Below are 18488 nucleotides of genomic sequence, written 5' to 3' on the forward strand. Positions count from 1 at the left end.
TTTTGGATGCTTCTACTCCTCATGGATTTAAAGAGGATTTGGTTTAAGAACAGCAACTCAATTGGGATGAATTCAGTTAAATCCAAAATGTTATCTGTAATTGCATGAAACTTCAGAATTTGGAGGTTGAGTAGATCGACTTCTAAACAAAAAAACAAGAAAAGATCACATGATAATTAGCAGATCAAAGAGCCGTGCTGCTGGGTTGGTTTCAGTGTCTCACTTACTCCCTTTTTTAATTGAAAGGCTGGTAGCCTTGTACTTCCTAATGCCAGATGCACATTTTCGATTCCAGTTTGTTTGCAAACAATTGGGCTATTTGCATAATTTGAGAGTTTGGTTGATTTGAAATCTATGTATCTGGTTATTGCAGGGCTTCTTGTAGTGATTTATGTCTGCTGAATCTTCCTAATGGCCTGTAATGGTGCAAACCAGCCTTTGCTATCAGGATCAGCAACTTCGACAAGTCAAAAGAGTAATGGGGATGCACCAAGGATAAGAAGACTTCGACGTGTTAGAAGTGCTCCTTTAGCAGAGTTTGGTCCTTGTGGCATCAAAGGCAATGCTTCACTCCCACATTCCGAGTCCATTTTCGGGAGTCTTCACCCAAGTTTTAAGAAGGTAGCCATATTCTTGACAGTATACTTAGGTGTAGGCACCATTTGCTTCTATACGGTTAGGAACCAAATCAGAGGGGAGAAAACAAATGGGATTCTTGATGCAGTTTATTTCTGTGTTGTTACAATGACAACTGTTGGATATGGAGACCTGGTTCCTAACAGCAACCTTACAAAACTACTAGCCTGTGCTTTCGTCTTCACAGGAATGGCTCTGATTGGGCTTGTACTGAGCAAAGCTGCAGATTACTTGGTAGAGAAGCAAGAAACATTGCTGGTTAAAGCCTTACATATGCATCAAAAAGTTGGTCAACTTGAGATTCTAAAGGAGATTGAAAACAACAGGATGAAATACAAGTTTTATATGGCCTTGAGCCTGCTCATTGTGCTTATATTAACCGGTACTATCTTCCTATCAAAAGTTGAGAATTTAGACCTAATTGATGCATTCTATTGCGTTTGTTCTACCATCACAACCTTAGGCTATGGAGATAAAAGCTTTTCAACCGAAGGGGGCCGTATTTTTGCTATATTTTGGATCTTAGCTGGTACTATTTGCTTGGCTCAGTTTTTCCTCTACATTGCCGAGCTAAATACAGAGAAGAGACAGAGAGCACTGGTAAAGTGGGTTCTTAGCCGAAGAATGACTAATGTGGATTTGGAGGCAGCTGATCTTGATGATGATGGTGTTGTTGGGTAAGAGATTTGCAGATTATGAGCTAAGATTCTGTGATGTGCAGTTCCATCATAATCTTCTTTTATTTACACAGGTGTTAGCGGCTTATTAACATCTTTCCCTTTTTCTTTGTTTCATTTCTACAGAGCTGCTGAGTTTGTTCTATTCAAACTTAAAGAGATGGGGAAGATTTGCCAAGAAGATATTTCACTTATCATGGAGGAATTCGAGGAACTTGATGTTGATCAGTCGGGAACCTTGTCTGCATCTGATATAAATCTAGCTCAATCAGTTGAAACTAGGAGGTCATAGAAACCATATACAGATAAAAAAAAAATGTTATCATTAGCCAGCATCTATAGCGGAACAAGGTGAATAATCTTAGAGCTATTCTCCAAATCTGTAATTCGAATGACAAATCGGATTTAAACAAGTTGTATTGAACTTCTTTTCACTCTGTCAATATACATATTTTTGCTGAGCTAGGAACTAAAAGAAACATCAACATTTTGAATTTTCCCTTGGATTCATAGAAGCATTAATCCTTCAGGATGGGCCAGAAACTTGTTCTAAGCCACTGCACACTGTGATTCCCCTGTTCTGGAAACTTGACTTAATAGTATTGTAATGGTTTCGTAGTTTAATAGTACCATAATTGTAAATAGTTAGATTACAATAAGCAAGAATGATTATTGACATTGAACTCTTTATCTGTTTACATAATAAGATGTGACTTTCATTTCAAGGTAAATATTGAGAAGCTTGTTATGTAAACAAGTTCTAAACTTAGATGGCAAGCCATTTCATGCTCAAATATCAAAGGCCAAATATCAAAAGCAGTTCTGTATGTCAATTTGTGGCATCAACTGCGAAGAAACGCAACAATTCCCAGCAATTGTGATGAAGAATCAACTTTGTTTTCTGTATTTTCAGGCCACAAAGATCCATTGAAATCTACGGGGAAAAAACTACAGTAAATCCTGAAAACAAACATGAAAAGAATCTGAATGTACTCTCATCAGCTTTTATTCTTGTAGCTAATATCTGCTGCTTAAAAACATAAGCTTGTAGATTTCAATCATATTTTGTAAAATTAAGATCAAACATGTCGACTTGGCATAGACTTATCAAGGCTCTCATGAACTATTGAAATACAGCATTTTTGGATTGGTATGCGAAACTTCCCCTAATCTGGCACTTAAGCAAAAAAATAGGCAAAGCTCTTTTCACTTCAAGCTGCAAAATCAAAGTCCTGCAACGGAAAAAGACATCAGCTTGGAATCTTCCAGGAACTTTCCAATGTGTTTGGAACCCAAATTCACTCTCCTTGTAAGCACTTTATATTGAATTTCCCACTTGCTTCCATCTAGTAAGTCTCCTCTCTCTCCCGCTTAAAACTTCCCAAGGCCTTCTTCTCAGCATTGTTTGTGAAGAACCCAAGCTTGGTACCAGATTTCTATTTTAACGCTTTGTCTGTTGAGCCATTTGCTGGTATTTAGTATACTTTCAATAGCTAGATTTCTTCTATTTTCTAGCTCTCTGAAGTTATTTACATGTCTACCACTAAGTATTATAACTATGAAATTCTATGTTGTGATGGTTGTAGCAGGTGGTCTAAATGCTGGGTCACTTCAACTCAATCATTGCAATGGCCTCCAATGCTGCAAAGAAGGCCAAGCTGCCAATGGCTGCAGGCTCTCCAACCTTAACAAATGATGAAAATGCTCCCGAGAAAACAAGCTCTCAGAGTTGCAAAACCACTCCCGCAGCTGCAAATTGCACCCCTCCGATCACTTTTCGGACAGATTGCCCGGACATTAAGAGGCTGGGGATCTACTTTGGTATCTACATGGGCGTCGGCACGATGAGCTTTTACGCACTCAAGAACCACATCAGAGGGCATAAAACGAACGATTTCATCGATTCTCTTTACCTGTGCGTGGTGACAATGACCACGGTCGGCTATGGCGACCTCGTTCCTCACAGTTTCCTCTCCCAACTGGTTTGCAGCATTTTCATAACCATAGGAATGTGCCTGGTCGGGATAGTAGTGAAAATAGCTGCAAGTTACTTGGTCGTGAAGCAGCAGATGGTGCTGGTTAACGCCCTGCAGCTGTCTAAAAAACTGGGTCCGACGGAAGCCATGAAGGAGATCGAGAACCTGAAAATAGACTACACCAAGTGCCTGATATCGTTGATTGCCATGGCGGTGCATTTCGTCTTAGGGATCTTCGTCCTGGTTACAGTCGAAGGAATGGATTTCACTGATGCAATCTACTGTGCTTGCAGCACCATGACAACCGTCGGGTTTGGAGATGAGAGCTTCTCCAGTGAGTTCGGACGCATGTTTGGTGTAGTTTGGATTTCCACAGGTACTTCCTGTTTAGGCCAGCTGTTTCTCTACATTGCAGAGGTGTATACAGATATCGAAACCAAGAAACTAGTCAAGTGGGTTCTTACTAGCAACACCATTGCCAAGAAAGACCTGGAAGCAGCTGATAATCCTGAAAACGACCAGGTTTATGGGTAAGATACTAAGATCTCCTTGCTCAAATGAAACCGGTTTTGCTGATATATAGCTTCCATAAATTACAAGAGAAATCTTGTATTCAGGATCGTGAATTGTACACAAATAAGCAAAGCATATACATAAGAGACAATCATCTAACAGTATCAGAATCCTTGGTTCTTTTGTTTTTTTACAGGGCTGCTGATTTCATTATATACAAACTAAAAGAGATGGGAAAGATCAAGCAAGAAGATATCTCAATTGCCATGAAGGGTATTGATAATGTGACCAAGGATCTTGATGTTGATCTTCAGTCGGATTCATCCCAAAAGAAGTGATGATTTCCATCAAAAAGAATATCAATTGTACTAGTGTCTTCAAAGAATTTAGATCTTCTCTTATCATAATATTCAACCTTTCCCCCAGGTTGAAATACTCCTCCTTTGGAAGCTATAACTAGCTAGGCCACCCCTGAGTATTTTGTAAAGAAGAACAGCACGCATGGTACCTATGTTTTGAAGGTTGAACGTACCTTAATTACATGTAATTTTGTTGGAATAATAATGGGTTTATCTCATAAAACTAGCAAACCTCTTTGATAAAATTCCCAAATTCTCCAAAAAAACAAAATCCCATAATGAAACACAAATTCCAAAAATTATTGAAATCCGAAATCTCAAAATATGATTATTTTCCGTAACTTTCATCTATTTTTTAATACGTTATATGTAATTTGTCAATAACTGTTATACATATTTAATAATACCAAAATGTTTAATTTTTTTCATAATTTTTATGTATTATTTAGTTATCTCGAAATTTCGATCATGTTACATCAAGATAAAGAAAATGAATGAATGATTGTTCAAATCAACAATAATTGTTAAAAGGGGTCCATTTAAACAGTGGTCCCAATACCTATTTGATCACAATGAATCCCTCTTGTAGAGTTTCCCAAGACCATCGTAAAATTCATAAAATTTGTTAAAGCTAAAAAAAAAAAAATTAAGTGGGTAATTGAACAATGAAATTTGTTTTATTTAATTCAAAAGGTCAATTAACTTACTATTTTTAGTCAACCTGAAACCCTCAAGCGGGTCTTCGAATTCAATTGGAATAATGAAATCCTCAGGTGGGTCTTCGAATTCAATTGGAAATTAGTTGCTCCAAAAATAAGCAAACATCAATTCCTTAATAATGGCCCTCCACCCGAGGCATGATTGATGTTAACATTTTACATTATATTATATCAACAAACCCTAAATATTAAAAACAATATTATAAAAAATCATAAATTCAACCTAAATACATCGTAATTTTAATTCTTTTCACGTGACATCTTGAGATTTTTTTTCTTCAATTAATACTTTTTCAAATAATTTCGATTTCTGTTAAAAATTATATCATTAATTTCTTTTAATAAAATTATTAAAATACCTTGAATTCAAGAATTAGCTTTTTTTTTCTTTATCATCTTGCATTTTAAATTAAAAATTAGATCCTAATTCAGTCCCTATCAAATCACAATCATGACTTAGGAATGAGGGAATTTCTCAATAAATCTTTCAATCATTCATTCTCATATTAGGAAAACGGAAAGTTAAAAAACAGTGAAAAAATAACACTAACTAGTAATTATTATTATTACTGTTCTTCCTCCCAAAATGTACAGTTCAGAGAGAACAGAAGGGGGAAAGGAAAAGAGAAGTTACAGCAAAAGAGAGAGAGAGAGAGTTAGAGATTACACTATGACAAAGAGAAAAGTTTCTACTCAGACTTGTAACTGTCAACGGTGAGTTCCGGTTGGCCAGCAACATAGTCAAGGAGGCCTTCACCGGGCTTGGCTGCCGGAGAGTCAGAGCCGGTGTGAGCAGAGGTCTTGCCGAAGAAGACGACAGCTACAAGGAAGAGGGCGGTGGAGAGGAAGAGCGGCCAGAAGTAGGTCAAAATGGTGAGGAAAGAAGGTGCCAGAATGACAAGGGAAGAAAGGGTGAGGGAAAGGGTGAGGGAAAAGATAATGGGGTACTTGAACTTGAGCAGCTTTTGTGGGATCTCCATGGTTTTTCAGAGAGACAGAGAGAGAAGAAGAAGAAGAAGAAGAGAAGGAAGAAAGGGTTGGTCCTTTGTTTTCCTTTAAAGGGAGAGAGGAGGAAGAAGAAGAAGAAGAAGAGAAGGAAGAAAGGGTTGGTCCTTTGTTTTCCTTTAAAGGGAGAGAGGAGGAAGAAGAGAAAGAGAAAGACAAAGAGATTCTCTACCGGAAGGAGGAAAGTGATGGGCTTTTTCTCTTAAATTGTAAAAGTGAAATGAAGTTAAGAATGTAATTTTTTATAAAAATAATATTATAGTTTTTTATTTTTTATAAATCAATAATTGATATTTTTTAAAATTTTTAATTTTTTTATTAATCTAGTTAAATATAACTTTAACTAATGTGTGTTTATGCTTTCTTTTACACCTTTTTAGTCTAAGGGTGGAAGGAATTTCCTTTATACACTTGACTCTTTTGTCTATATATTTTTGCATGTCAATGGTGTAGGAAGCATACATGGTTCATAACTTTCTAGAAAATTTATTTCAATTTTGACACAAAAATGTATAATCTAGGCTCTTGATTTCATCATTAAGTATCACCAATTGAGAGCAAGGCATGCCAAAATCGAAACTATACATTTTTTTTCGAACATTTGATTAATGGGTTTGTTTATTTATCTTCAAATATTTATATTTATTTGATTTTTATGAAAATTAAGGCAAAAAAAATTGAAGGAAAAACAAAAAGAAGTGAAACCATTTTAAAGGCTTCAAATTGATCACCAAAACTTACTAAAAAAAATTTGATATCTTGCCCTAAACCAAAGGCTTTCAAGTCTTTTGAAAGTGAATTAGTACTCAAAAATAAAGGAAAATAGAAAGAAAAAAGAGGTAAGTAGGTAGAATTCAAAAGTAGGGGGGGGTGCATGGGACATTTCAACGGTAAAAATTAATGTCAATGGCACACAGATCCTTTGTCCTTTCACTGAAATTGTCGGCTACTTTGTATTTTTTCAAAATGATACTGCATTTAGCTTTAACTAAAGTTTTTGTAAGCTTGTGACCAAGATAAGATCCAACAGCATATGGTTTGCAGTAACCCAAGGCCTGAATTTATTCCACTTTCAGAACAAAAATAAAATTAAAAAAAAAAAAAAAACCCATCTTTTACTAGATCTGGTTCTGACCAACATTTTAAAATTATGGGTTCTTTGATCCCCTGGATTGGGAGGTTTAGACTCACTAAACACAACAATTTTAATATAAATTCGTTTAATTCTATGTTGTTATCGTGTTATGTTAATGAATGGATAGTGTTTAAAATTGTTAACTCTGTTATTGTTTCCTGCAATATGGTAAAAGAAAACTTGAAATCAATTTTTTAAAATTAAGATATAGAACACGATAATTTTAATTCAAATTCATTTAACTGTCAAGTCTGTCATTATTTCTTGTAATGGTAAAAGAAAATTACAGATTTAAATCTTCAAATAAATTTCTCAAAATTAAGATACAAAATACGATAATTTAAATCAATATTCACTTAATTGTCAAATCCGTTATTATTTCCTACAATGATAAAAGAGAATTACAGACTTTAAAACTTAAAATTAACTTTTTAAAATTAAGATATGAAACACGATAATCTTAATTCAAAATGCAGGATTAACTCTTGAAAACCAACCTTTCCAAAATTTTCTTGTCAAGGTTTGAGAAATTTGAAGATAACTTCATCAACCACTCCCGAGGAATCCTATTAAGGGTATTGCTTGCAAAAGTTAAAAGAACCAAAACCAATGAAGTGACAGCCATTCATGGGAGGTTGGTTTATATGAGAAACTTGTCAAAAGGATTTGGGAGAAAAGTTAAAAGTAGATAAGGAACATGACATTATTTTGATCATGTTATCCTTTATTGACTGGCATTAGCAATGTGTCAAATATCAATTATTTCAGTCTGCATTCCTCACTTGGACCTAATGCACCAAAAAGATTATGAATTCTTCAAATGTAATCAAAGTAAAATTAATTTTGATTTTTATAAGAATGGAAAAAAAAAGAAGAAGGATTCATAGAATTTCCTATCTGCTGTAAATAGCATTAGATTAGGTGGCATTTATGCTGAAAATACTAATTGCTCGTTCGATATTAGTTATTTCACGTCAATAAATATAATCGAATAATTTTTTTAAATAAAATTAACTTTGATTATTTATAAAATTTCTACCCATTAAATACTAAAATCTAACCATAACATATAAACCCTTTTTTTTTCCTTATTTCTCTCTCTTTTCCTCACATCGACCTCAATTATTCTCTCTTTAAAACAAACCCTAACTCCACCATCATCGTTCTTCCTTTTTGTCTTCCTTCTTATTTAATTCTTTATTACTCAAATTCAAATTAAGATTTTTATCGAAACTTCCATGTCAACTAATTACGTAAGCAAGATAGCACATATAATTGCCAAATATAAATACGAACGAGACTATGAATCAAAAAATATGAAGGAAACTGACATATCATATACACAATGTGGATAAAATTAATTACGATTGACCACAAGTTCAAAAATATGAAGAAAACTAACATATAGTATATAATTCGAATAAATTAACTAAGATATTTATTTCTCAATGGCGTTAGACATTAATATAATTTTTTTAAAATTTGACTTTAATGTATCATATTATATATTTGTTTTTATGTATATTATTAACAATTCGGGTAAATTAAAGTACTAGCTTATGAGTTCCATTAGAAGTTATGAAATTTTTCTAAAATTTGATTGTAGTTAATTAAAAATTAAGTTACCTATAATTAATGGAATTACTTTATTATTAGAATTTGCAAACAGCAGGGACAGGTAGACAACCAATCCAAGCGAACACCCATGTCCTGAACTAACTGGTCTGTGTTTTGACGGTTCCTTCAGTTTGAAGTCTAGTGATCGAACCGCCACAATGGCGGCGCCTGTAAGAACAACCACAGGCGCTGTTGTCGTTGCGGTAGCTATCTCCGTTTCCATGGCTGTCTTCTCTTACTTCCTCTTCTCCAAAAAAACCAATTCGACCCTTCACTCCGACAAGAAGAAAAAGCAAAGAAGTGGGGTTGTTGATGCCATTGGTAACACCCCTTTGATTCGTATCAACTGCCTGTCTGAAGCCACTGGCTGTGAGGTTACTTTCATCTCTCTCTGTCTTTCTTCAGAAGATTCTATCTTTTTTGATTGATTTTGGTACATGAATAATATCTTTCCCTTCTGTTTGCAGTCTTCTTTTGTGCTTTAGTCTGATTTTGATCTTTGGGTGTCTTCAATCATGTCTCTTAAGTCATTTGTTTGAATTGGTCACCTTAATCTTCTCTGCTTTTGAGATAAATTTCTTCCCATCTTCATGCACATGTACTAGGAAAAAGGCTTACCTCTACAGTTTTAATTTATTCTTTAGTTTCTTTTTGGCTTTTCAGATTCTTGGCAAGTGTGAGTTTCTGAATCCTGGAGGAAGTGTGAAAGATAGAGTTGCTGTGAAAATCATTGAGGAGGTAATTTATAGAATTGAAACACAAAGAACCATTCAAGCTGTGATGCACTTGCCACTTGGTATCATGACTTTTCTTTCCATCATGTATGATAAGTCCTTGCTTCACATTAAAAGCTTGCATTTGAATCATAGCACTTTAAGCCATAGTGTGAGAATTGAATTCCCTGTGTCTTTATACCTTTTTAAAACTTTGGGGAGTTAATGTTTTTCACAATTGCATGATAGCTTATGCTTGATATTTGTCTAGAGTTTGTAAATGATTAGTCTTGGCAGTTCTGTTTGTTAACCAGTTTTTGTTTGCTTATACTTTCCGGATTCTGGCACAATATAGGCTCTGGAATCAGGTGAGCTAGCTCCAGGTGGAGTAGTCACTGAAGGAAGTGCTGGGAGTACTGCAATTAGCCTTGCCACAGTGGCTCCTGCCTATGGATGCAAATGTCATGTAGTCATCCCTGATGATGTTGCTATTGAGAAGGTATGCATAAAATGTGCTGGGACGAAGACCTTCCTTGGACAATTACATTTATGTGATTCTTGCAAGTACTGTTGAATTCTCATTTAGGATTGAAAGGATATATGCTAGGCTTTAGAAATGTATACTTACTCATACAGACACTTCTGTCTCTTCTGCATGTGGCATTTTCTTTTTCTTTACATTTTCGATGTATTGCAACATACTCTAATCGATTTTGTCACTTTCAAACATCTCTTTAGTCTCAAATACTTGAAGCACTGGGAGCTACTGTCGAAAGGGTAAGACCAGTATCGATTACACACAAAGACCATTATGTTAATGTTGCTAGGAGGAGGGCGCTAGAAGCAAATGAATTAGCAGCACAGAATAAAAAGGCCAGCCAAGTGGATGGCAAAGACCAGGATCAAATAAATGGTTGCAGACCTGACCAGGAGAAAGAAAATCCAGGTTTCTTGAGTCATTGTAATGGTGGATTCTTTGCTGATCAATTTGAAAACTTGGCGAACTTCAGGGCCCACTATGAGGGTACAGGGCCAGAGATTTGGGAGCAGACTGGTGGCAGTCTAGATGCATTTGTTGCAGCTGCAGGCACTGGTGGCACTGTGGCTGGAGTTTCGAAGTTTCTCCAGGTAGAAATTTATAACCTCTTTTCAACCATTTTGTACATATTTATATGAGGGGACTAACTTAACTATTAAATGTTTGGACAGGAGAAGAATCAGAACATCAAGTGCTTCTTGATAGATCCTCCTGGTTCTGGTTTGTTCAATAAGGTAACAAGGGGAGTCATGTACACTAAAGAGGAAGCTGAAGGACGAAGGCTTAAGAATCCATTTGACACCATAACAGAAGGGATTGGAATCAACAGATTGACTCAAAATTTTATGATGGCAAAGCTCGATGGGGCTTTCCGAGGCACAGATAAGGAGGCTGTTGAAATGTCAAGGTCAGTCTATCATCTTTTATATGTGTTCTCTTTGGCATTTTTGTTTCCCACATCATTGAAAGGATGAAAACATACAAACTTTGGGGATCGAAATTGTGCCTGGATGATGTTGTCTTGTCAAATGTTGAATCTGACATTATCTCCTTAGACTCTGCCTATTCTTTTGTGGTTAGAATGTTTGCTTGGCTTTGGGCTTCTAATCTTATACCTGCTTGACATTTCAGGTTCCTTTTGAGGAATGACGGGCTCTTTCTTGGGAGTTCTTCAGCCATGAACTGTGTTGGAGCTGTTAGAGTGGCAAAGGCTCTCGGCCCTGGCCACACCATTGTAACCATTCTATGTGACAGTGGGATGAGGCATCTAAGCAAATTTTATGATGCCAAGTATCTGTCACAGTATGGATTGACACCTACTGCAACTGGATTAGAGTTCATGAGCATCAAATGAACCCTGCTCAGATGTTGGCTTAGGTTCTTTCAAGCTTTCCCTGTCAGTTCAGGAGGCATATCTAGGCCATGCTTGTTGATGAAAGTTTCAGAAGTCACTCAGCCAAAGTAACCTTCATTTTTTGGAAATGACCTTGTGTAAGGATTGAAGCTTAGGGATTTTAGTTTTAACACTTAGTGCTTAGGTTGATAACCATTCTTTATCCCCAAAGAGGAATTCATTAGTTCCATGGAAACTGCTTTGACAAACAATTTTGAAACCCTTAACTTATAATGAATAGTTACACCTATACAAGTGCTGTTTTGTTACTTTTGCGCTTCAGTTATGCTGTTAGAACTGTTAAATTTGGAGTGCCAAAGACTGTTTTTACACAACTTTTGTTGATGACGCTAAACTTATAATCCCTTATTACTGGCTACACACATTTATCATGTTCTCAAGTACAATTATCTTCCTCAAACTTTCTTCAAGAATGGGAAGACCATGTTAGGCACATCTTCAATTTCATCTGAAACTATGTTTAACAAATGTGAGGAACTAACCCCTCTTCTCCCTCACCACCCGAATTCATAGTTAATGAAGAACACAAAAGTAAAATGAGAGTGAATGCGAGAATTCCTTGTTATAGTGATCCTGATAAGGTCCATCAAATACCAAGATGTATGTTGGCACAAGATAGACCAGAAAATTGGAGTAAAAGAACTTAAAATTGACTTCAATATCTTCTGCTTTAGTACTGAAACCAAATGGCCGGCTTGATGGATTATTGTCAAAATACATAACCTCGATAACTCCCTTGCCTCCAACAATACAAAGACTTACAATAATTGGTGCCAACAAGTCAAACTTCGCACTTGATAAATATCGTAATCTAAGGAAAACTCCACTCACTGGGGGTACCACTTATCAAACTGTGCCTCATTACAATGTGGGTCTAGCCAATCCCTGGGAGAACCCTTGGACATGTTGGAGCTTGCCTTCCCAGCACCTACAAGCTCTCTCAAATTTTCCACCTTATTTTCCCGCCCTGTCCCACTGATCCTTCTATCAGCTTCTTTCAGTTTCTGTTTAAATCGTTGCCTTCGACTGGACTGATTCAGCTCTTGCTGCCTTGATTGTGAAGGAGGAGCACCGTGTGGTCCCAAGTAGATGTTCTCTTCTATTTTAGTCTGCACAAGCCAAAAGATGAACATTGTCTACATCTTAGTGTATATCTGTAAACAAGATAGGACAAAAGCTCCAAACAAATCAGTCTTGACATCTACAGATATACATATGTAATTGACCTGTGAAGGAGGTTTTGATGATTCTACTTCTGAAGCATCAGCTTTATTTTTATCCGATTCTTCAATTCCCAAGCTTGGAATCACAAATCCATCAGTGTCTAAAGAAAAACATCATGAAGCAAGACATTAACATAAGGATAGTCAGCTTCATCTCAATCAATTTCAATGAGAAAATCATTTCTAAACAGAAGGACTTATAATTAAACAATATTTTAGCACACTAACAGAGATGATTCTATAAGATTTCAACAAAGAAAAATTCACTCAATTCATTGGGGACTGAAAGGAGTATATAACTCCTTCCCTCTCTACTGACAAGGACCAGCAATACAGCGACAACATGAGAGAAATCAATCACTGACAAGGAGGTTTAGACAGCCCCTCGCTAACTCTAGGAGCCACCCCTTTAAAAGAGGCCACTTAGCACAGCCATCTTTTATAATGTTACAAGACATAGTGGTATTTCATTCATTGTCAAAAGGGAAATCACTAAAGTGTTTCATTCCATTATAGATATACAAAATTTGACCTGCCACAAAATGAAGGAATTAATCACTTAACGGTGATGGAATTGTGTCAACTTCATTGTGCACCAAAAGAAGGAATGGTGCCATGGGAATATCAAAGCAACAAAATAGTTGAAGCCACATAAAATCAGCAGCATATACAGATACAAGATGAAGGAACTGGACTAAACGAACTTCAAGCAATTACAAATTAGAAAGTGAGGGGGGAAAACATAATTGCATTTGTGTTTACCATCACCTTGTTCTAAACCAGCTAATTCAAGACACCAAAAGCAATAAAAACTAACTAAGGAACTAATGTTTAGAACTGAAAACTTTAAGATAATGCATACAAGTTATATCTACAAAAGCAAAATCAGGAAAGGGAAGTGGTAGAAATGTAACTTGACAAAAAGGCAGAAAGAATCTCAACTAGATTGATGCAAGGTAAACTGTTATATTAACAAGCTTTCTTGTCAGTTTCTCAGTTTATCCAAGAGGTACCAGTTATCAATTCTCTAACTTCTGAGCCTCATACTCATATCCTACACAAAGTAAAACTTCATGGAACTCCAATTCTAGTTTATTGTAACCTTCAAATGCCTCTTAATTAGCAAAACAAATAGCCTTCTGCATAAGATCATCACTTCTATGCAAAGGCAACCAGAAATCCACTAAAGCAATAAAGAACAATACAAGTTGCTTCTATAGGATGCTAATGAAGGTTTAAAATGCATAATCCTCAACTCAATGTGGCTCAATCAATAAACAGATCACCATCCCCCAATCAAAATATGAACTCAACCAGTTAAACTTTACCAGACTAAACAGAACAGCATGCCCACCAATCAAAAACAAAACCAACACACAAAGAGAGCTAATATAGATAATAACAAATACCAAATATAGCCCCAAGTCATAGTTAATCATGCTCACAAAGGAATTCTCCAATGACAACAAACTCAAACACCCAATTCTCTCACATATATCACTACAATCTAAAAAAGCCATATCTACAAATTAAAATCAGATAAAAACCCACTTATAAAATTAGATTTTTAGCACAAAGATCCAAAATTCTCCACATTTATCAGAAATTTCCCAGGAAACAAACAAACAAGTCACAAGGGGGTGGGGGGAGAGAGAGAGAGAGACAGAGAGTGAATATACCCCACTCATCTTCTTGTTCATGGAGTGAAGGAGTGGTGTGCACTGGAGATGGGTCCATGGGGTGCTGAAGATCATGGATTTCAATGGCCAAAGGGCAGCAAAGCCCAAAGAGAGAAAAGAGAGATCAACAATAAATCAGCAGCACAAATCCCAAGACCAAAACGTAAAGGAGAAAGCTTTGGAATATATCGAAGCCAAAGAAGAATCTGCAAATATGGGAACTTTATTCCCTTCTTTTTTTATATATTTTTGTTGTATTTTTTATGGATTTTGTGGAAAGTTATACACAGAAATTAAAAACCCTAACCCTAGAAAAGGTTTGGGCTTTTGGTAGCGTTAGATTTGCCTCCTTTTCCTTTTCTGTATTTCTTGTGTATGCTCAACAAATTCTCCATACTACCCTCAAAAAAATTAATTTTTTTTATTTATAATTGAAATTTTTTTTTAACTTTTCATAATTTTAAAATTTTTTTAGTAAAATATGGTTTTTTATACACTATGTAAGATAATAATTTAAAATCTAAATAAAAAATTTTTGAAACATACAACTCGATTGATATTATTTTGTTAAATTTTATTTGAGCAATGAAAGAGAATAAGATCATATTTTCTAATGTCAATATCATAATACAAAATTAATACATACATCTATCATTAAATACAAATCATAATTTGAAACTTAATCTGTTGCTTTCATTTTTCGATAAAGCAATCTAGTGTAGAACTAGTGTCATGATTTATCATTAACTTCTGAAATAATATCTATTTTAATTGATTTTATTTAAATCTTATAAATTAAAAATGATATAAACATTTAAATTCGCAATTGTATTCCGGTAAACAACTAATGTGAGATTGACAAAGAATGTAATTCTAGGTTTTTGGTTGTTCTACATTGAGCAAAGCTAACTCCCCTTGGAAGATTTGAGGTTAAAAAAAATACAAACAACCAGATTATGGTCATGGGCAAAACCTCATGGACAATCCCTTCCTACCCATTTTTTGTTTTCTAGGAAAAGGAAAAGACAGTGACAAACGTACAATGGCAATATCTTAGTTTCATCTTTGACTGCCAACACAAGAACCCATGCTATTTTGACCTAGTTTAGGACACTTTGACTGCCCTTACTCTTATAATCCAAGTATTCCCATTTTTAATATATTTTTTTTGGGGTATTGCAGGTCTGTATAACCTGAAAGTCTGTAGTGTTGATTAAGAAAGAAGGGAAGAAAAACAAAAACATTGTTTCTTTCACTTCTGTTGACGTCTGTTTGCCATTGTGAGTAGAACTTGTTCAAAACCCAATCATTCACATGACAGGTCACATGTACCTCAATTAACTAATGAGCTGGTTAATATGGAAATAGCACTTAATGGGGCAGGTGAGGTTTTCAATGTTTTTGAGTACCATGATTAAAAAGCTGATGTGAAATTATTGGAGATATTCACAAGTAAATTTGAGATTAACAGGTTGAATCAACTTTTTAACGTATATGAGTAAGTCTAGGAACAGAGAAGATTCCCTCTTATTAGTACTCCAAAAATTTGATTTGCATTATATGCTCAAGTAGATATCTTCGTTATCTTTAGTAGGTAGAATTGATTTGGATTTAGTTGAGGTTTTAATCATGGGGGGTGGAAAGGAATCAAATTAAGTTTCTGTCCACATGCATTTAATGTTCTATGCACCTGGTCTTCCTTGCTAATGCTGCGAGCTGTGTGGTGTCTGTGAGCAGCAGAAGAGAGGAATGGGGATGGGATACCTAGCATTACCAGCCAAAAGGATCTCTTCAAAATGCAATGGGCTTCCATTAAGGCTTTGGAGGGCATGCAGCAGTGGTAGCAGCAGCAGAAAATGGACTAACATCATTGCATCTTGATGGGTTTTATTGCAGACAAAAGAAAATGGGTGAAAAAATGTGTCATGATTACTGATTACTGTTGGTTTTGATCATTGACTACCTGACAAAATTTCAGGGTTTTTGTTTTTTTTTTAAAAAAGACCTGTAGAAATTTTCTCTAAGCTGGATTGTTTTGGTACCATTTGGGCTCACTATTCAGAAGATGTGGATATTTTGCACTGTTCTTTCTCTCCTGTGGGTATTTGATCTGATCTTTTTTGCTGGCAAAGGATAGACAGTGAGAAAGTGAAAAGGAGCCTTTCCCCTCCAAAATCAAAACGAACAGAAGACTGACAGAGAAAGAGTACCATTCTCCCACATAGTGTAGTATTTTTGTTTTTTCTTTGAATTTTTCATGTTAATGGGATTTTCTCAGTTTTTATGAATTTTATACTGCCATGTGATGAACACTGGTGTTGCACATGCACTTGGCAATTCCAACGCTTTTTGAGGTTACTTCAAAAAAAACGAAAACCACAGTTTTGCTTTTCTGAAGAGAATCAGGTTTCGGATAAGAACAAAAGCAGTTTGGTTTTATAAATTACACAAGGCTCAGGTGTTAAGTGTAGGAGTGAGAGAGGATACTGGCTTCAGTGTAAAGCCAAAGAAACCAAGTTCTATCCCTGCTACAGATCAGGTAACAAGCAACTGCTAGCATTCATCTGCTGATCTCTTTTCTAATCATAAGACTGAATGCTCTCAACTTCTTTCCAATTCAAGTTCTCTTATATTTTTATGAGAAAAGATAGCACTGCTAAAGATAATGAAAGAGCCCAAACCTCAACTGATACCTTAGCTTTTTCTCTATCAGGATAAATTCTGATTATCCTAATCTGATATACTTTATTCTCCAGCCTACCCTTTGTTTGTCTTGTGGCCTAACTCAGTGATCTGTCTGTTCACATCCTTTTTCTGCAAATCTTTGATGTTGAACATGCTAGAAACCAAGCTCTTCAAATCTGTTCTCCCTTTCTGTAAATTTTGTGTTGCACTCCTTGTTCCTTCTATAGTTTTGACTAGTTTCATTGGTTTGGGGTTCTGTTCTATCCTTTTTACAATCACAATCTTGGTTTCATCGACAATTTTCTTGGTCACACTCACAAACAAGAAGAGAAGTGTGGTGGTTTTGGAAGAGAACCCAGTTTCCAAAGACCTGTCTGAGGGTGAAGCTGAAGAGAAAGTGTTGCAGCCAGTGATAGAAAGTGTTCCTCCAGAATCTAATGCTGCTGCCCAAGAAGCTGGTATTGGCATCGTGCATGATGATTTTCAAGTCAAATCACTAGGATCGACTTCAGACAGTGAAAGCAGTGATGATTCAGGGTCAAGTTCAAATCTTGATCTAAACTGGATGATCCCAGGTAATAATGCAGAACAAAATCCTGAAATCTCAGATGATTCAGTCTCAGCAGATGAAGAAGAAGAAGAAGGGCTCATTGAAATTGCCATTCCAGGCAATGCTGAATCAGAACCAAAAGTGGTACCACCACCAAATCTGCAGTCCAACCTGCCACCTTTCTTGCCAGAATCCATTTTCAAGCAGCAGCAAGACCTTGTTGATTTCTCGGCAGAAATCAATGAGGTAAATGAGGAAGAAAATCTAATTGAAATTGACATTTCCATTGGCTCCATCAAATGCCCAAGGTTTGAAATTGAAGCTTAAATTTTGATCTCAACAGTTTGATGTTTAAATCTAGAATTAATTTAGCTTTTAGGCTTTTTATTTGTTATATTTCATTATCATGAACTTCCCTACCTTCTTTTTTGGCTATAAACTTGGCTTTTTATCATGAACCTTAGCCTCCTTTTTAGAGCATGTGTACTCTTTTTGACAAACACTATAACACCAAAAGTATGAACCAATTTGACTTATATTGCATTGGCATAATTGCTGTTGGTTCTCTTTTTCTCATGGAATGGAATCCATTTGGGCAATTTTCAAGTTCTTTTTCCTTTCTTGTATGTGAAGTGAAAGAGACATTTTTTCTTTTCCTCTAATTTCTTTGTGGTCCATTTGGCACAAAATAAGCCCCAAAGTGCTCTTTAATATACTTAAAAAGGAATCAATTTATTATGATGGTGGAAGAATGGCATATTTGATTTTATAATTGGTCATGTAAAAAAAATATTTAAAGCCATTTTAAAATTTGGGTTTTCTTCGTCATCGTTTATATTTTATCGTGACGTCTAGATTAAGTTATTCTACTTAATCTCGACCTTTTTAGAAGTATATATGTGTTATTTTAATGTTGGGTCTTTAAAGAAAAAAGTTTACTAATTTCTCTTGAAATTGATTTCACAATAATAATTGCATTGAGTGATTTTCGTATTTAAAACCTTAATCGATTTCAAAAACCCTAAAAAAATTCCCCAAAAAAATTTAAT

The 18488-nt window shown here is 35.5% G+C and overlaps 6 protein-coding genes across 11 annotated transcripts in view; 4 read left to right on the forward strand and 2 right to left on the reverse strand.

Moving 5' to 3' along the window:
* Positions 1-1910, forward strand: part of LOC110419295 (two-pore potassium channel 1-like) — a 2672-nt gene extending 762 nt beyond the window's left edge. For both annotated transcript variants that reach the window (XM_021432286.2, XM_021432287.2), the window contains exons 3-4: positions 374-1313; positions 1440-1910. In XM_021432286.2, coding sequence (XP_021287961.1) covers positions 412-1313; positions 1440-1605 — 1068 coding nt within the window. In that variant the 5' untranslated portion in view covers positions 374-411 and the 3' untranslated portion in view covers positions 1606-1910. The remainder of the gene's footprint in view (positions 1-373; positions 1314-1439) is intronic.
* Positions 1911-2648: 738 nt separating this feature from the next.
* Positions 2649-4384, forward strand: LOC110419418 (two-pore potassium channel 1-like). 5 transcript variants are annotated; one of them, XM_021432457.1, is made up of 3 exons: positions 2649-2662; positions 2900-3819; positions 3999-4384. In XM_021432457.1, exons 2-3 carry the CDS (start codon positions 2912-2914, stop codon positions 4138-4140), a joined length of 1050 nt encoding a protein of 349 aa, XP_021288132.1. In that variant the 5' UTR covers positions 2649-2662; positions 2900-2911; the 3' UTR covers positions 4141-4384. The 5 variants fall into 5 exon arrangements, with proteins under 5 accessions (XP_021288132.1, XP_021288127.1, XP_021288130.1 ...); XM_021432452.1 differs by lacking the exon at positions 2649-2662 and adding an exon at positions 2663-2784 and having other exon boundaries at positions 2903-3819; XM_021432455.1 differs by lacking the exon at positions 2649-2662 and adding an exon at positions 2669-2738 and having other exon boundaries at positions 2903-3819.
* Positions 4385-5421: 1037 nt separating this feature from the next.
* LOC110419819 (uncharacterized) lies at positions 5422-6070 on the reverse strand. The gene has a single exon (XM_089784151.1). It carries the CDS (start codon positions 5858-5860, stop codon positions 5570-5572), a length of 291 nt encoding a protein of 96 aa, XP_089640277.1. The 5' UTR covers positions 5861-6070; the 3' UTR covers positions 5422-5569.
* Positions 6071-8710: 2640 nt separating this feature from the next.
* On the forward strand, positions 8711-11533 carry LOC110419567 (Pyridoxal-5'-phosphate-dependent enzyme family protein). The gene is made up of 6 exons (XM_021432662.2): positions 8711-9011; positions 9301-9375; positions 9706-9849; positions 10089-10478; positions 10560-10795; positions 11020-11533. The coding sequence occupies exons 1-6, from the start codon at positions 8796-8798 to the stop codon at positions 11240-11242; spliced, it is 1284 nt and encodes a 427-aa protein (XP_021288337.1). The 5' UTR covers positions 8711-8795; the 3' UTR covers positions 11243-11533.
* A 397-nt stretch (positions 11534-11930) lies between these two features.
* LOC110419395 (Na-translocating NADH-quinone reductase subunit A) lies at positions 11931-14551 on the reverse strand. The gene is made up of 3 exons (XM_021432418.2): positions 14205-14551; positions 12529-12626; positions 11931-12411 (listed from the first exon to the last, which is right to left on the reverse strand). Exons 1-3 carry the CDS (start codon positions 14260-14262, stop codon positions 12130-12132), a joined length of 438 nt encoding a protein of 145 aa, XP_021288093.1. The 5' UTR covers positions 14263-14551; the 3' UTR covers positions 11931-12129.
* Positions 14552-15956: 1405 nt separating this feature from the next.
* Positions 15957-18031, forward strand: LOC110419533 (uncharacterized). The gene has a single exon (XM_021432623.2). It carries the CDS (start codon positions 17032-17034, stop codon positions 17764-17766), a length of 735 nt encoding a protein of 244 aa, XP_021288298.1. The 5' UTR covers positions 15957-17031; the 3' UTR covers positions 17767-18031.
* The last annotated feature ends 457 nt before the right edge of the window (positions 18032-18488 follow it).

The sequence above is a fragment of the Theobroma umbraticum genome, unplaced genomic scaffold (genome assembly GCF_002168275.2).
Source record: "Theobroma umbraticum cultivar Fairchild unplaced genomic scaffold, ASM216827v3 scaffold_67.0, whole genome shotgun sequence".
In the NCBI taxonomy this organism is placed as follows: domain Eukaryota; kingdom Viridiplantae; phylum Streptophyta; class Magnoliopsida; order Malvales; family Malvaceae; genus Theobroma; species Theobroma umbraticum.

Bases quoted from the DNA above. Each gene is read 5' to 3' on its own strand.
- LOC110419418 (XM_021432457.1), top strand. From the start codon at position 2,912: ATGCTGGGTCACTTCAACTCAATCATTGCAATGGCCTCCAATGCTGCA. The intron at 3,820-3,998 runs GTAAGATACTAA...GTTTTTTTACAG, and splicing joins GAAAACGACCAGGTTTATGG to GGCTGCTGATTTCATTATAT.
- LOC110419819 (XM_089784151.1), bottom strand. From the start codon at position 5,860: ATGGAGATCCCACAAAAGCTGCTCAAGTTCAAGTACCCCATTATCTTT.
- LOC110419567 (XM_021432662.2), top strand. From the start codon at position 8,796: ATGGCGGCGCCTGTAAGAACAACCACAGGCGCTGTTGTCGTTGCGGTA. The intron at 9,012-9,300 runs GTTACTTTCATC...TTGGCTTTTCAG, and splicing joins CTGAAGCCACTGGCTGTGAG to ATTCTTGGCAAGTGTGAGTT. The intron at 9,850-10,088 runs GTATGCATAAAA...ACATCTCTTTAG, and splicing joins ATGATGTTGCTATTGAGAAG to TCTCAAATACTTGAAGCACT.
- LOC110419533 (XM_021432623.2), top strand. From the start codon at position 17,032: ATGTTGAACATGCTAGAAACCAAGCTCTTCAAATCTGTTCTCCCTTTC.
- LOC110419395 (XM_021432418.2), bottom strand. From the start codon at position 14,262: ATGGACCCATCTCCAGTGCACACCACTCCTTCACTCCATGAACAAGAA. The intron at 12,627-14,204 runs GTATATTCACTC...GTTTTTCTTTAG, and splicing joins TGAACAAGAAGATGAGTGGG to ACACTGATGGATTTGTGATT. The intron at 12,412-12,528 runs GTCAATTACATA...TGGCTTGTGCAG, and splicing joins CATCAAAACCTCCTTCACAG to ACTAAAATAGAAGAGAACAT.